Consider the following 18,265-nt stretch of genomic DNA (forward strand, 5'->3'; position numbering starts at 1 on the left):
ATAAACCCAGGATGTGCACAAAAGGGTGAAGTCACAAACTACACATTGGATAATTCCCTCATTGAAAGCATACCCTTTTCAAGGCAGGTTATTCACTAATGTGTTCTTCTTAGTCAACAGATCGATTTTTTAACTTGTGAATTTCTAAAACCTGTGAAACTGTGGCAGGAAATGTGTGAGGGAAAAGGTCAGTGCAATTCTGAGAAGCAGGAGGTCCAAGCCAAACTCCTGCTGGTAGGTGAAGTTCTCCCAGGGATGTCACTCAAACATATTTTAAGAACACCATATGCTTTCTCCCAGAGCCTCTGTCAGCAATCCAGCAGAGAAGAGCTATTCCCAAGATGTGCTGTCACTCAAGCCCGTGGTTATGTCTGCACTGGAGCCACACAAGCTCCATGACCAACTCCTGCTGTGGGGGTGCTGGGATCAAACCAGAGCAAAGAGCACACCCAGCAAACCCCACAGTGCCACTCCCTACAGAGTGCATCAGTGCTGAGCTCCCAAACTCCATGAGGAAGGCCAAGGCACACCTCTACCCACAGTGAGGAACCCCCAGCTCAGCCTTCCTTTTAGACTGGGGCTTCCTGCACCAGACAGCAAAGTTCAGCAAATGACTGCAGAAAACAGAGCAAACCAAAATAAACACCATGAACACAGTATCACAGAACTGCAGGCTGAGCTAGGAAGGTGCTGCCACAGACCTTTATCACAGAGTGGGATGGCTCTCCCACCCCCTCTGGAAAGACCTTGCCAACAGTTCCCAAAGGGGGAGAGGAATAGCATGGCTTGTCTGCTTCATCAGTAGGTGTTCATCTCACTGCAGAAAAAGCAGAACTAAAGCAGACTGCAGAGAGCAGAGGCACCAGAAATTCTAGTCAGAGTTGCACATTTCATCTTAATGGATGCAATGTGAATCATGAAACAGAAGAATGAAGAAAAGCACAACTCTTTTTTAACTCCTCAAGTACGGATGGATGAACATTTCAATAACATTGGCTTCTGGCAAATTACAGACAGCTGTAGTAACAAAAAATTAACTCCCAGAGATATGCTTTTTGCTAAGAGAAACAACATCCTGACCCAAGAATCCCTATGTACCTTGCAATTTCCAAGTTTTGAGTATAACACCTATGAACTTCTGTTTTATTATACTGAACTTGCTCACTGCACTATGCTTGTCAGCACAAGAGGTGAAATACTGCAAGAGTCCATCTTCCTAAATTCCATTTAAAGACAAGATTTTTCCAAGGATCAGAAAAACTTGCTTTCTTAATATTTTTATTACTCTGTGTACATATTTGTTCAAAACAAAAGTCAAATCTGTTGACAGGAGATTATCACAGCAGCAGACAGTTTGCTTTTTTTGATATGCTGTAATCTACACAAACCTACGCTAACCTACTTTGCTGTAGCCAAAATATGGCCTATTGCAGTGAGAAGCAGTGTTCTAAATTTAGGATATAAAGAAATCACAAATCTGAAAACTACACACAGACAATGTCAGAATGATCCAGGTAACTCAGGCACCTCTGAAAATGCTGTAATAATTTGACACAAATTATTTCAAAACTTCAAGTATTTCAAAGGTTGTTCCTCACAGTTAACCTCTACTTGCAAATGATTCCTGTAATAATTTAATTGGCAATTCATTTTTTATATTAACATATAAATTTAAGGTTGCATAGATTACATATTATAAAATGTTTCAGAGGGGAACACAGAATACCTGCAAAGAGAATAGATCCACGTAAAACAGCTTAAGCTGTTCCAGACAGACAGGTTTAGTAGGCAGTATTTCATTAGCCTTCACTGTTAAAGCCACACAGTCAGGAGTAAAATTAGTACAAGGAAGGAGATGAATTAGATTTAGATTTCTATCTTTCATAGAGTAAAATATATTTCCATAACTAATAAATTTTTTATCAGCTCACTAAAATATTAAACAATTTTATCACTTTATATCGTGAGAATTGATGGTGTGGATTTAAAGCCTGACACATCTAATGCATTTGAATTATAACTTAATAAATACTCCCTCCTAACATCAGTTTTGTATTGCACACATTTACTGAAATAACTTCAGTCAGGCAACAGAAGTGTGAAGCACCACAATCCAGACTCCTGTCTGCTGCTGGGATCTCTTCCAACAGGCCAACACTCGTGGAAATGAGCGACACAATCTCCTTGAAATGCACCTGGAATCTGCACCCAGCTTTTGCCACTGAGGGCTGTGTCAGCACCCTGACCCCCAGAGCACGACTGACCATAACTTTGCATTTGTGCTTTTAGATCCAGAGTGCCCTGATTCCCTTGGGCATCTCCCTGCCCTGTGCCAATGCTGTGCTGCTTCCCACGGACAATGCCCATGACCCTGGGCCACGGAGCATCATCCAACACAGCCCTTCCCAAACCCCTCTGTGCAGCCTCCATCATCTGCTCCCTACAAGGCACTCTGTCATGTTCAATGACATCAGGAACCAGCTCATCTCAGAGCAATGAACCCTTCTAATGAAAACCCATTAGACAGCTCCCATGCCATTAGGGAATTAAACAGACTGGCAGCTGGCAGCTGACACTGCCAGTCACTTTCAAGTGATATTGCAAATGTCTCCTTGGTATTTTTACATTCTGAACTTGCAAATCAGCTTCCACATTTCATGGTGAAATTCTTCAATATGGTACTTTTCTCATTTACATAGCACCAGATAACATGTGCATCCATCTCATTTTTCTTCGGTACTCCCACACCATTTGCTATGAACAGCATAAATTATAAAGAAACACAGCAAGTCACTTATTTTTGTAAAACAAGTATCTCTACCAAGCAAGAAAAGAGAAAGAAGCCCTTAAAAATGAAAAATTGCTTACTTCCTGTTCTTGTTTTAAGTTGCAAATGCTATGTGTCTGTGAAGTTGCAAGTCACAATGTGTTTCACTGCTGGACTACAATAACTTTTACAGGTAGCAAATAAAAGTGATACAATGCCATTACTCACCTTTCCTATCTTTATGCAGGAATTAATAGTATCTAGGAAATCAGCTTTTTTTTCATTTATAGGCACTTCTGTTAATTCCTTTTCTATTAGTTCACCTATTTGATAGCCCATCATTGTTTCAAAAGCAGGATTGACGTACTGTGAGATAAAAAAACAAAAACAAACCCATTCAACAGAATACTTCAAACACAAGTGAATCCCTTGTTTTGCTTGCTTAACCAGGAGATCTCTTTCCCAGCCTGAAATAAATGTCTGCATGTACTATTCCTGAGAGAGATGCTCACATTTTTTTCTTTGTGAAGCAAACCAGGAATTTCCATGCTAGAACAGTTGTGCAGAGTGTGTGCATGTCAGCAAAGAGAGGGAAATTGCACAAACAGTTGAGTATCACATATCCAACAGAGTTTAGACAGACAACATAAATTCCTGAAAAACTGGCTCTGTCAGTTCCCAAACCAATAAACTTCAAACCTACCTCAGCGTTCCTGAAAATCACCAACTGGATGTTGGAATACCATAGCAATATTATCCATATCTATTGGCAAATTCATCATCTTATTCTGTGTCAGGGCCAACCACCCCTATCCCCCTGTCCAGGCCAAGCCCAGTCAAGCAGAGTGGTGGAAGCAGCGGGATATAAAGCAGGTTTCTCCCTGAAGTGCATGTTGCATATTGGCAAATTCATCATCTTATTCTGTGTCAGGGCCCCGTCCAGGCCAAGCCCAGCCAAGCAGAGTGGAAGCAGCGGGATTTAATAAAGCAGGTTTCTCCCTGAAGTGCATGTTGCATTTCACTGCAGTTTTTGGCCCTTGCCCAACAAAGCTGAATGCTGGTATCAAGAGCCCACCCCTTCCTGGCCTCTCAGTGCTGAGTTACAAGCACAGTCCTGGCACAGCAGCATCTGAAAGCCTTTACAACTTACAATGTTTTCATGTGAGAGAAAGGAAGAGCTGCCACTCTACATCTAATGGTTCTCCTCTAAAAGCTCCATCCCAAAGGAACCGTTCCTTCCCCTCCCTGTGCCTGCTGGAGCTCCAGGACGCCTGCAAGTGCCACTTCTCTCAAACCCTGGGGCTGTCAGCAGAGGGACAAAGTTTGGTCTGCAAAAAGTGTATTTAAAACAACTTCAGGATGTGTTCTGTTACTTTTGTAAAGGGGATGAAGAAGGCACATCCTTCAATGAAGTTGCCATTGTCAAGATTTGGCTCAAGAAGGTACAATTTGTATGCATGTTATAATTCCCAGGGGCTTAGACTCAAGCTCTTTACTGATAATAAAATCACTTGTCACTGCTTCATGGCAAGGGATGGAACTAACTCCTTTAAAAAGATGATGGTTTTCAGAACTGCAAAACTAAGCACAATTTCTTTTCCCTGTTTTAAAGAAATTTCTCAGAGAGGATTACATTTAAAAACAGTTGGCCCAAAAATTCTGATACGTCAAACAGTATCAAATCAAAAAAAAAAAGTACAATTATTTGAATAGAACATCCATTATATTTTAAAGAGCATCAAACTAACATCAAATATTTTTGGAAAAGAGTGCACATAAGCCAGTGGCTGCATTCATTTTCGACACAGAGAAGGAATGAATAATAGAGATAAGGAATCAATACAAAAAATAGAAACAAGAGAGTAAATTCTTATTCATTCAGAAACAACAATCTCCCTTAGAATTTATTTGATTTATGCCAGACACTTTAAATTGAGAAAATTCTACTCTACAGCTAAACTCACTTCAATCTTTTAGAACCATTAAGTTAGATTAGATTCTTGTGCTGTAAGAAAGAATAAGTGTAATCATAGACAAAATAAAACACAGAGGAATTTTCTGTAGTTATGACTGGAACAAACCTGTATTACATGGTCTTCACTTGTGATCTCAATGGCTTCTTGACTTTTCTCTAATGCTGTAAATAATGAATTACATGCCCTGGAGAAAAAAGAAAAAGGCATCAAAAAAATTTTATCCACTTTATTCTTCTTATATATGATAATAAAGTATTACAACTCCATACTAAATAATGTTGCAGTCTAACAATTAGCGTATTTTCTTCAGGTAACTGACATTCTATAATTAACTACTGCAGATTAAAATAAATACTCTATTAAAGTTCTGGCAAAATTGAAAATTCTGTGTTGATAATGTTTTTGGTAAAATTACCTTAGTTTGAATTGTGCCTGCACCTGTCCAAATTCCAGCTGAATCAACTCATTGTAACAGGCCATTCTACTAGAATTTTCTACATATCTCTGCAAATAAAAGGTTAGAAATATTTCATTAATACACATTCCTGTCTGCAAGGATTTGAAGCTCTGATTTCTTTTCTTTATAAAGAACCAGAAAAGGAGTAGATATGCCAAAAACGAACATGCTGGGACACGAGCAATGAGAGAAGATTATTTTTTGGTACTAGCAAAACTTTTCAAGTTACTGCATTTTGAAAAGGTGACAGATCCTCATGGCAATGAGGTTTAACCAACCTGTTTATTCTCTGTGATTGTCAGCAGGATCACTATATTTTTTTTAAAATCTACTTTTAGCTTTCTTAAAATAACAATGAAAAAATTGTTATGTCTCAAGTAGTTAAAACTTGAAATTATTATGAGTTTCGAACTGCTAATATACCAAATTGTCTATATAGATGAAAATAAAATTTTCTGTGAAATATATCTTTGTTGACTTTGAGGTTTTTATAGCAATGATCTCAGTATCTTTCGCTTTTTAAAAACCATTTCATATTTACCAGGTATGAGCCTGTATGTTGAATCTTTGTTCACACTAAACTCCCACAGACACGGATATTTTGGGCAGGACAACTGATTATCACAGGTAGGCCACCACAATCTAAGCTGCTAAACAAAATTTTCTATGCTTTGCCATTAGCCCCATTTCCAAGGCTCTGATCCATAAATAATTCAGAACCTGTGTTGAATTACTTATGTGCCCTCTGGAATGACTCTGTTCATATAAATGCCATTATGTTCAGGCTGTAGCATTTCCTGGATCAGGACCATCCTAGGAATAAGCAGATGGGTGCAAATGGAATGTGATGGAACAGCAAAAATCTGGTGAGCATGCAACCAAATATTTGGAATTGTGCTGTAAATCAGGCCCAACCTTGTTCTAGTGTCAGCTGGAAGGCAATAAGGCGCCCACTGAACTGATGCACTAATTAGCACCTTTCCTGCTCAGCTGGAGCAGTTGCCAAGGAACAGATTCAATGCAATACTTCTCAGGTGCCTCCAAACAATAGCTAATAGCACTTGACAGTGTGTGAAGCCTGTTTACAATGGGAATTGGCATTTGACAGAAAAAATTTCCCACAGCACATTCTGTTGTTCACTGCAAGCTGCTCTCTGACTCTGCCGCTAATCAATTTGTCAATGTCAACTTCTCAGGGAAAGGATCATGTATTTAATCTGAAATAAATGTTTGAAGTAGAGAAGTCTCAGTCCCGCTTCTTACATCCCCAAGAGTGTCATGTCAATGTTCAGAATTGGGACACAGAAGAATGAGCTCCATAAAAAAAATCTACAGGTTGGATCACTGACACAAATGACTGACAGCCAAACTTCTGGAGAGCTTCTTGCATGACAATTTTGAAATGTCAGAGCAAGGCAGCCAAGTGCAGCACATACCCTTGTGAAGCCAGCAGAGATCAGGGGCAATATGGATGACTCCTCACGATCAGTGTGCCTTTGAAACAAGGAGGATAAATCAGAGATTTTGTAATTAACTCAGACCAAATTTCACAATCCATTCATCTATTTCACAATCCATTCATCTACTTGTACCCAAGATGTCACACTGAAGCTAATACTGCTAGATCCTTACAGGATATAGGAATAAAACATATTTTTTTGTATTTTTTCTAAGCTTTCATCTTTAGCATGGATAAGCCAAAATGTTATTTTCCTTCATGCATCAAAAAAACTCTAATGCTTCAAGGAAACCAATTACTGAGCTAGATAATTGGACTTTTTCTGTACTGGATCCTTGCTGTTTTTACTGGCATTAGTCAGAAATGCACCTGAAAGTCTGCACAGCCAAAGTTTTAAGAAACTACTTGTTATCTGAATGTACCAAATCTTAGATGGGCAACTCAAGGTGCCTAAATGAAGATGGATTTTCTAGTGTTGCCTACCCACTGCCTTCTAGTAATTCACATTTGGGACACATTCCCAAATGAAGTATCTGAATAATCTGGCTATACTAACTGTTAAAAGAGCCTTCAACATACATGAATGTATGGCTGGAATCAGGAAGAAAGGCCATTATGGGAAGTGTCTGACATCAAGCAGATTGAAGCTGGTCATGTTTAGCAGAGAGCACAATAGCTTTGATTTATGCAGGAAGTTTTGGATCTTGAAATGTTTAATTAGGGTCCTTTTTTTTGGTAGAGAAGGTAGTGTATATTTAATGGTAAATTTCAACACCTCAGAACTGCTTGTCAGAATAAATGTGTTCTGAGAAATGGCCATTCCCAATTTATACTTGGAGGAAATTATCTTCCAGTTATTTCATTTCATTAAATACACAGAATTTCTTTATTTTTTACTTGTACATTATTTTACAAGTAATGTTTTCAAAGGAGGGGGAAGGAGATAGCATATGCAGTACTTTACTGAGACGTCATAATCTCTTTTGCTTTTAAAACTGCTGTGGTCAGATGATATTTTGTCCTGATCAAATTGTTCTATATCACTTTTCACACTCAGCAGATTTCTGGTTTTCACTGAGATTATTCATACTGAAAGGCAGATTAAGAAAGCTTCAAAACACAGATCTGCAAGAGACTTTTGTACAGGATGCTGCAGAAGTTGTTTGAAACATGCTCTGAAAGCCTGCGGTGATGGGGGGGAGTGCAAGGAGGAACCCAAAACAAAACTCCAAGTGAGATTCTTGAGTAAAAAACCCAGAAATTAAAAAAAACAATTTCTGTCCCAATCCTATGGTCAAGCATAGTAAAAACTATGGTACAGCACATTATTATTAGCCCAGTACGAAGTTCTAATTTAGGTTTTTTAATGTTAATGGTTTTTCAGGTTTACTTTTACAATGGTAAAATTCACAGCTTTGATCACAGGGGAAAGGAAAGATATGAGTATTTACCTTTGTACTACACAAATAATGACTGTGTTTTCTGAGGCCTTCGTTGTTCTGATAGACCTTTAAATAAAAAGCAAACCATTTAAAATTTTTTAAGTTCACATTTCAGAAAAAATGACTTTATAGAACCTTCAGACAGCACTTTTCTTAAAATCTGTCTTTTAAATCATTTAACAACAAAAGTCAAATCCCGAGCCTGCTGCTAAGAAAGGAGAATAAATGATATTTGAGACTCCATGAACATAGATTAATCTACAACTCAAGTACTCCCAATGGGGGAATAGCAAAAAATACCCTCTCTGAAACAGCATTTAATGGACTTGTTTGAAGGGCTTGGCCTCACTCATTTAAGGTGCATTTTACTGAATTTGGGGGCAGATTGGTAAAAATGGAACACGGGGAACAGCACTGCTACCTAGTCTTGGCCTGACAAAGATCTCATCTACTTGCCTCAGTCCAGCAAGAACAGCCTTTGGCCCAGCACAGTCCCCAGGGCACACAGTGTGACCCTGGCACCCCACCCCACAGCCTCGCTCAGTCTGGACACGTTCCCAAGGTGATTTCACTGCAAAGCCTCTGGAGCAAGGCACTGCTGCCTGTCCAGGCTCTGTGGAGGGACTCTCAAATCCCTCCCTCCTTTTTTCACACTTCACAGCAGTTTCTAAAACTATTTTTTGGAATCTGTTTGCCATTTTGCTCTTCATAACGTATTTTCAAATGTTGTAGATATGGAAATGGGCACACCAAACATTGCCTGTTAGCGCTGGGAGCTATGCAACAGGAAGTGACATTCCAAAAAAGTTAGAATATTAATGAAGTGAATGAATTAATTAAGGTGCTTGGTGGCACATGCTATCTTTGCAGTTGATTTAGTGTGAAAATTAGGAACCAGGTATTTGAAAAAAAAATAAACTGAAATAACAAAAGAAAACAAAAGAAAATACTCAACAGTTCACTATGGCAACAAATTTGTACACTGTGGCTCCAAGCCAGATGGAGCTTCAGAGACCCTAGGACACAACCAAAAATGCTCCTGCTATCAGATGTAAAACACTGAAGTAACAGTATTTGATGCTGCCAGTGCACACCTGTCTAAAACCAAAAAAATCACTGCTCTGTAGAGTTTATAAAAACATCATATAAAAGTAAAAAACCTTTGATGCTGTGTTAACTATATTGTTAACCATTAATTACACTGGAATGGTGCTTACCTGCATAATGCTTCTGCATCAAAGTATCTGGAATGCCTATGGTCAATGATGATAATGTCATGGTGCTTATCTAGAAAACATTCCAGTGCAGACTGAGGCGTCCTGGCAAGGTTGCAGCGGAATCCAGCCTTGTCACACGCCCAGCGGAACCCGCTGCTCTGCTCGTCCTCCTCAGCAAACACCAAAAGTACCTGGCGTGGGGACAGGCAGGGGGGCATCACAAACACGTCTTACACTTACAGGAGAGTCTGTGACTTTTTCCTCTTCTAAATATGGTTTTTAAAGCCACTTTTGAGGCTTAATCCATTGTTTTTAAGAGAACTGCTTTCTACAGACCACTGATTTATTTATAGTTGTCTGTATACAGAGGAGTTTCAAGTGGGTGCAACAGTCTGCCCAAGCCATGGCATATCCACACATGGGAAGAACAAGTTTTGGAACAGCCTCTCTTGTCATTATCTACAGAGAGAGCTCAGGCAATCAACTGAGACAAGATGCCTGAGTTTCAGAGAGTGTACATGAACCAACAGTGAATCCACTTCTCTGAAACTGTCTCACATGCAGCCCTTTTCTTGGGGTTTATTTTTCTTGCCAGGATCATATTCCAGAAAAGGGAAAAAAAAACCCCAACAACAACAAAGAAACCCACAGTTCATCTCATGTGAATCAGTATTTAATGCTGCTCCATTTTTTAATGACAAAAAGTCTGCTTTCCTTTCTATCTCACCCTAATTCCCCAAAGTACTGGATGCTGCCCACGCTGTGGGGTTTCTGGAAATTCTGGACAGGCTGGTCAAAAGGAACTCATGCCAGACTGAACTCATAAGCAGTGCCACTGTATATGGAGTATGTCCCCATGTGACTCCTACACACAGCCTGCCATGGGATTTGTATGACAGAAGGAGATTATCATAGCTGAAATCCAGAACTGGAGGTCAGACCTGCGAGCCACTGTTGGCTCTGTCCTAACTTGCCTTGTAATTGCCAGTAACTAATCTCTCTAAGCCTTTTTAAAATCAACACAATGCCTATAGACTCAAAGTATGATAAGGCCCAATTCCTTTAAAATGTATTTCCAGTTGTAGGATTTAATACAGCAAAGAAGATGAACGAAGTCTGCTAAGGAAGACTCACTGATGCAATTGTGCTTTGTGTCAGGATAATGTTTGCAGAAGAAAACTTCTCTTGCCTGAAAGAATACAGCATGACAGACTATAGATCTGTGCTGATTTTGGGGATGGCTCAGCACATGCAGCCTTTTGGGAGGGATGGGTAACTAAGCCAGCATTTGGCCTGTTGTCCCAAGACACCAATCTTTCAGAAGTTGAATAAAGCCACACTCAGATGTGTTTTGGTCAGGCAAAGTGAAGCATGTGTAACTCACATCACATCCCACTGGTGTTTATCTTCTGTGTGATTTTAGGAACTCCAGTGCTGTTACACTTTGGACCAGGCTGGTGAAATATCTACCGGCAAATCTCAACATTTCCATGTACTGCATATTTTTTTAAGAATGAAGGATTTTGCACACATTCAGTTCAGGTTCCTTTTATAGCAACCTGCAAAACTGTTTGCAAAAAACATGTCATAGTTTGGGCTGTGTTTAGTGAAGTTAACCTATAACACTCCTTAAGAGGGGAAGAACAGATTTCAACAATAGCACAGAAAGTCAGGAGATCTGAGTTGTATGACTGACTCTGGCAAGAATGTGATGTTGCCTTCCTTCTCCTTCCCTCACACCTGCCAGATATATTATCAGGATAAATCAGCAGCATTTCAGAGTGGTCTATGACTGTAAAAAAGTGATAAAATCATTAAAAACAATACAGGTGGCAGAAATACTCAAGGACTATTCTGATTTTGTGGAACACCTGGATGAGGATGTCCTAAGATCTAATTTTTGATGATATTACTGTTCTGACAGTGGCTCAAGAAGAAGATGTTAAACTGCAGTTCTTAAGACAGACATTTTCAAATAATTAGGTCCACATTGCCTCCACCAAGGAGTTTTTCAGTTACTGACAGAGGAACATCTTGGATGATTAATGGTTCAGTATGCCTTGGGTTATGGGAGAATTTCCAAAGGAACTCCAAAGGAACCATGTATCTCTAAACCTCACATCCATCCCAGACAAAGTAAAGGGACAAAATGACACAAACCATTTATTAATAAAGGGATAAAAGAGGATTCATTATTGTCAGTCAGTAATGAACAATTAAAAATATATTTTGCCAAGCTCACTTCATATCTTTTGTTATGATGTTGCAAGTTTGGTTGGCTTGGTATCAGTTTGATGAGACTGTGATTAAGAATTTTACTACCAGTGAAATACAAAATGAGGCACAAACTAAATTGATTACAAGGTAACTGATAGCAGAAAAAATAGATAGCTCTATTTTTATGAGCTGAGAGATGGCTGGAGAAAACAGGCAGAGGTTTTAGGATATCACACAGACAGAATGCCATTATAAAAATCTGTTATGTGCACATTATCTCTTGAGCAAAATTCTCTGTGAAGATCTCTATAATCCAAAAAATTCCAGTCATCAATTTTAACATCTGTGATATTTTAGAAATCAAGACTGCAGTTTGAACTGCTGTGTTACCTGAAGTTGATCTTGATGAAGTCTCATAGGACCAAACTGCACATCTGTTACTGGTGCCTAGAAGAAAGAAGAAGGGAACTTATTAATGAATAATACTTAAGGAAGAAGAAAAATTATCTCTGTTATCTCTCTCCTCTGTGGGAAGGAGAGCAATGACCACAAGTGCTGTTTTTCACAACTGCTTCTCTTTTATATCATTAATCGAACTTCAACATGAATGACTCTTCAACCAGTATAAGACTACTTCTAAAGGAGTTAAACACATAAATACAGAGGGAACCTCTAATAGGATTACACAGGTTTGGTTCTTTGAGAATTCCCACCAAGCAAGCATCAGCACTTCCAATGTACTTAAATATTTTTTACCTCTTGTCCCAGAAATAAAAATAAAAAGAAGGAATAACAATGTTCCCCATGCAAGATAGGAAACAAAGTCCAACCATTGGTCCTTGGAGTCACAAAGACTCTTCAAAAGTAACTGGAGTTAAAAAATCAGAAGAAAATAATCTTAGGCAATGAAGTAAACATAGCATATCTCTGAACTGAAACATTAAAAGGACTGTTGAGCACAAAGGTGGCATTTTTACATTGTTCTTTTTCAAAATTAAAGCCCACTCGAAGATCAGATTTATTGCTTTGCAACCTGTAATTTTTCCAGTAAGTAGTTTCAAAGACTCATCAGCACATCCCACAGAAAAATCTTTTAAAACTGCTCCATTGCTCAGCCCTAAGAGTATGTAATTTGTGATTTTATTTATTTATCAACTTGGAAGTCATCACTGCAACATTAAATAAGCAACATGAGTCAAGGAAAATGGCAACACAATGCCTACAAAAGCATGCCTGGAGCCTGTGTTTGCCTGTCTTGCTTAAGTGGGCCTTAAGAGCTGATGCTAAAATGACATGGAGGGGTTTCAGATTTATTCAGGCATTGGGGTCGGATTGGCTTAGTTAAAATACACTCCAGTAATTTCTTTTCTGATCTTGAGACCAAAAATCTCTCTGCAGCTGGAAAACTCAAGCTGCTTTACTCTCCCCTGTGGTAAATATAATAATCATCCAATACTGAAATATTGAATAATATTGAATAATCATCCAATTCAATAAATATTGAATAATCATCCAATTATTCAAAATCTGCACTACAAAACAGCAAAGACTTTTGCTGATAACACACGTAACAGGGGAGAATCCAGCTCTTTGCACCAGTGTTACTGGCTTTGCAGCACTAACAGTAGTAACTGCTCATCCTGAATCAGTAAGATCAGCAGAAATGCCTGAAGGACATGGAGAGAGCATGTCACTTGAGTAAAAGATACCTAAAAGATGCCTTTTTACAGTTACTTCTCTGTCCAGAACTGTACTTCAAATCAAACCTTGGACTGTTTTGTACACTCTACCTGGCAGCATAAAACAGGGAGTGTTCCATGTCACTGGGCAATGGCCTGAGCTGGAGGGTTCAGATCCAGAGCTGAACTTCACTGGTATCTGGGGGGATGCAGAATCCCACCTACCACTCCAGCGGACCATCAGTCCCAGCCCAAGGGGAATTTTAACAAATACGATAAACACGGTATTGCTAGTTACTGCTTTTCAGATGCTCCTTTCTTTTAAGAAGTTTGTGAATGAAGAGTAATTGAAGTATTTAAAGGACTGGGCCTGGAAAACACTTTTCTGCCAGAAATCTGTGGCTATTGCTGCAATGAAAATACCTGTCTATGCACCATTTACGCCTAAATCACAAGAAGTGACCAGATGAGATAACCTGGCTTGTTACACATTAACTTGCTGTCCTGAGTAGAATCAAAGCCCTGGTCGGCATCTCAGCTGGCAAATTTTGGTGAACTCCAGTTAATTCTTAATCCTGTTGAAATCTGCTCAAACAACTTGATTAATCATTTAAACTTTTTGTGTGCTGCAGGTAGCACTGAGAAGTAACATGCCAATTAAGGACTGTGTCAAAAATCAAGGCTTCAGCAAGGATTAGCAGAAACTCTCAACTACTGCTGAAGTAAATGAGCTTTAAAAATACCTCTAATGCTGCAAACTTATAACAAAACCAAACACAGCCAAAGCTCAAACTTATAGTAACTGCACAAGCACATCTTTATTCACTCACACCTTCTTCTACTTCTTCCTTGGAGTTTTTTTCTGAGTGGAAAAGCTCGAGTACATTTTCAGATTGGCAGACACGACTTAGACATGTGACAGCCTTCCAGGCAGGCACAGATTGGGAAGAGTGTCTCGAAGACAGAGGTAGGACTGGTTGTGGGTTCCTGGAACTGACTGTGCCAGAGCTGGGTCTGCTGCCAAAGAGCTGCTGACGCAGAGTCCGTCAGTGCCGCGGGCGTGGCTGCGGCTCCTCAAACACACACAGAGCACCTGCAGCCCTTTCACACCCTCCGACCCCTCAACTACTGCTGGTAGCACTTACTGCCCCTCAAATTTGCCCTTCCTATTTGAACACTGTATTTTTTTGTCCTGTGGAGCCAGCCCTGCCTCTGGCACAACGTGGGATTCACCCCAAGGCAATAGCACAAGCTGTAAGTGATTGACAGCTGTCAGCAGAAAAGGTCATGCACTGACTGCTGTGAGCAGCTCAACACTCGCCAGAAATGATCTCTGTGTGTAGCAGCTGCATTGCAAACACTGAAACTGCTGATAGAAATAGTCCATGTTTCCAATGCCCTGAGAAAAGTGAATGTTGGGTAAATAAAAACAAGTGAAATAAGCTTTAAAAACACAGACCTACACAACTGTGACTGATCTGATTAAAGTACAACAAAGTCAGCCTTGACCTGATGTAACCTGGTAAAGTACTTCTTTCTATGAGTCATTCTTCATGTTTTACCAGAACAGAACCTACAGGAATAGTCTGTTCATCACTGCTGGATTGTTTTTTCTTTCTTCCTACTGCTAGAAAAACTTCAGATGCTCAATGAATAAATGCAGAAAGGAATAAAGGGTGGACATAAAGCCAGCTTGATTCACATGCTCCCTTTGGTGATAAATTGCCTGGCTGGTGACAGGGACAGATCTATGCAGCCCATGGGTCTCCTGTTTGCAAGAAGTGGTGTATCCTGGCATTCTCCAAAATATCTGTTACCATTACCCGTTAAAGAGGAGAGCACACCTAAAATTTTGGGCAGGACCAGCTCCTAAAAAATCCTTTGGCTATTAACCTTCATGCAATACTCCTGCTATGGCGGTGCAAATACATTCCTTCTGGAGGCTGATTTTCTTGCAAGATCTCTTTGCTGAACCTTTTGTGGGATGTTTAAAGCAGAGCCCAGTGCAGCTCAAGGCAACACTCAGCACTGCCCACCCATGGGAGGGGCTGCAGGGGAGCTGCTGGTGCCTTCTTACACTCACAGTCTCCATCCCTTCCTTTCTGCCACAGCAGGAGCTGTGCTGGAGACAGGAGTGGCTCCTGCTCTGCCCATTCCAAGCACAGCCCTGGCCTCCTGAAATACCTTTCCCCAAGGGCAGCTGGCAGCACTTCTGCTCCCGCTGCTCTTCTGGCCTCTGCCAGGTGAGCACAGCTGCCTTTTCCTGCAGCTCACTGCAACAAAGAGGTGCCATGAACTTTTGCTGAATGGATTGCAGATGGAGGCTGCTGCTGGAGGGCAACATCTGCATTCAGTGGGCAGACAGTCAGAATCTCTGACTCACTGTAATATATGACAAATAACTACAGTCATTAGACACATGACTTCACTGCTAGTCCTAATGGAATACAGCCAGCAAAATTCATCATTTTCCTCAGATCGATGTTTTAAGATATCATCAAAATTTTTATCTGATTTTAAAATACATACTTATATTTTCTACATACACTAGGTACATCATATGAATCTGCATGAGTTGACTCATCACAGTAAGAATTAACAGTCTTCATTATCAAGATATACTGAAGCCACAGGACTGTTAACATAAACTTAATTTTCATAATTCTAAGAAAAACAGAGATTCATTTTACAAAGGAAAAAAAACTCCTTTCTCTTAACCTACCATTTTAGGCATAGATTTATTACCCCAGAAAACAAAGGCTCAAATGAACTGATAGATTTATACCATCCCCTAAAATTTATTCAATCAGGTTCTATTTGCTGCAGAGATTTGAAATCTGCATGATAATATACTGTCTCAGAAACCTTAGCCAAATCTTCCTGGATGCTGAACGCTGGGAAATAAACAATTTCCTACAAACTGGCATGACAAGGTACAGGATCTTGTCCAGCCAGGTCATGCCAGCATGGTTCCTCTTTCTCAACAGAGTGAGGTGGTGTGACTTGTTGCAGCTTATAGTTCTGGGCAAGAAAGTCTCCATGTTCAGGATCAAGTTTTCACAATATTCATCACTTTTTGAAGTATATGAACACTAATCCAATCCATGTTCATTTACCTACTTCCTTCTCCAACAAAATGAACATATGTAGATGACTTAAGACTCAGCTTCCTATTTTCCATGCGCTTTCTGCTGGACACTGAACATCACTGTTCATGTCTTCCTTGCACACTTTGACAGCACTCTTTTGTTACCAACTCAACATCAGTGCAAGTAACATAAAAAGCTGTCCAAGCAGATCTTCCTAACAGGCACAGCATAAAATTAATTTTATAGTTCACAGACTGAATTCTGACCTGGTTAGCAAATCCAGTGAAATCCAGAGCAATTCAAATACAAGGAAAATATACTGGATTTACTTCAGTGTAAATGGAGTGGGAGTCTGGCCCTGTGCAGCTTTCTTTTATTGTTTGGAGGCCACAACAATAAAATATTGAATAAAGAATAAGAGAGAATATTCTTTGAATAAAGAATAAGAGAGAACAAAGTGTCCAAGGTTTCTGCCTTTGCTCAACAGACTCAAGGACAAAGGTAAATTTGGCCTTCAAAGACCCTGTGCTGTACAGAGTCAGTTTATTCTTTGCTGAAATACAGACATGAGTTCTCAAAGGCGATTAAAATTTACCAAAACTGCTCTTCAACCTGGATGAAACCAGTTATTCCAGTCCTTGATATTATTTTCCTATTTCTGCTTCATAAAAGATGTAGACAAATGTCACAGACTCTGAACTCATAATGTAGCATCCTGACTCAGTGCTTTGCTAAAATCTAGCATTTAGATTAATCTAAATCATGTTCTCACTGATGCATCTCTCTCAACAAACGAACACAGATTTATATCTGTATCACAAGGCCTGCAGATCACTCAGTGTTTTGTTCTGGTATAATTTTTCTTTCATCTATTTCCTGGTTTAAATTTATTCCTAGAAAAATTATCTACAATGCTGCCATGTAACAATACAGCAGACAGTAAATGATGGGTAACACACCAGAGCCCAACTCTGGCCTCCAATTCACATCATTAGCAACACAGAATTTTGACAGCTTGCAGTTTTTGTGGGAAGAAAAGCTTTATTGAGTGTAATGAGTTGCCAGAGCTCTCACATCAGGATGCTGGCCCTTCTCTCTGGGCCTGTAACCAGCCCCGGGACCCACTTCCTTATTCCCAATGAACTGGCAACACCTTTCCTCCTCCCAAAATCCAGCAACTCTTCCATTACTCAGCCTGGGGGCAATTTTTGTGTTAACCCAGGTCCTGAGGAAGCCTCCCAGGAAATTTACAGTCTGGTGGGACTGGGACTGCTTTAGGAGAGCACCATCCAAGCTCCACCAAGGTTCTCCCTGGCACAGCTGATTTTTGGCTTATGTTCAGCTTGCCCCACATGCCAACCACTATTGTATATGTTTGTTTGTTTGTTTGTGTTCTGGGCTTGGTTGCCCAATGCATTTCCTCAGTGCCATGAGTGAAGCCAAGCTGGAACAGAACTGCAGCAATGCTGTTGTGAAATCACACTTGCTGCCTTCTCGCACACTTCAGACTTAATCAAGAACTCCCATTTTCTACTGTTTATAAGTTCTCCCCTTATGCTTTACAGGAAACTTTGGATATCAAACTGCAAACGTAGCACATGCAAAAGTGAATCATTCTGTTTGGCTGGGAATAATTAACAGAGCTGTCCCAAAGTGACTTGGATTCTCATCTGCACTGTGGTGGGGCCTGCACGGCCTCTGGCCCAGACGAGTGGCCCACTGTGGTCACGTTGTACAGTGACAGCAGAAAAAGCCAGCCAGCTGTGCCTGCCACTGGTAAAGGGCTGAACTTTTACACAGAACAGCCTGACAAACTGGGGATGGTTTTAGGTCCTGATATGGTATTGAAATGATAAAATAAATGTCATTATCACTCATGCCTATAGAACAGATCTCCAACCTTGAAAAGGGAGGTTGCTGGTTTCATTTTGACATTCAAAGAAAATGAGGCACTAAGGGAAA

General features: G+C 40.0%; 1 protein-coding gene across 3 annotated transcripts in view; it reads right to left on the reverse strand.

Annotated features, from left to right (window-relative positions):
* The window catches only part of PDE8A (phosphodiesterase 8A), a 139,082-nt gene that overhangs the window by 19,704 nt on the left and 101,113 nt on the right, over positions 1-18,265 (reverse strand). For all 3 annotated transcript variants that reach the window (XM_005419618.2, XM_031055979.1, XM_005419617.2), the window contains exons 2-8: positions 11,926-11,982; positions 9,319-9,509; positions 8,111-8,167; positions 6,637-6,694; positions 5,159-5,247; positions 4,849-4,927; positions 2,996-3,133 (exon numbers count right to left, since the gene is read on the reverse strand). In XM_005419618.2, the coding sequence (XP_005419675.1) occupies positions 2,996-3,133; positions 4,849-4,927; positions 5,159-5,247; positions 6,637-6,694; positions 8,111-8,167; positions 9,319-9,509; positions 11,926-11,982 (669 nt within the window). The remainder of the gene's footprint in view (positions 1-2,995; positions 3,134-4,848; positions 4,928-5,158; positions 5,248-6,636; positions 6,695-8,110; positions 8,168-9,318; positions 9,510-11,925; positions 11,983-18,265) is intronic.

The sequence above is a fragment of the Geospiza fortis genome, unplaced genomic scaffold (genome assembly GCF_000277835.1).
Source record: "Geospiza fortis unplaced genomic scaffold, GeoFor_1.0 scaffold171, whole genome shotgun sequence".
Taxonomy (NCBI): Eukaryota; Metazoa; Chordata; class Aves; order Passeriformes; family Thraupidae; genus Geospiza; species Geospiza fortis.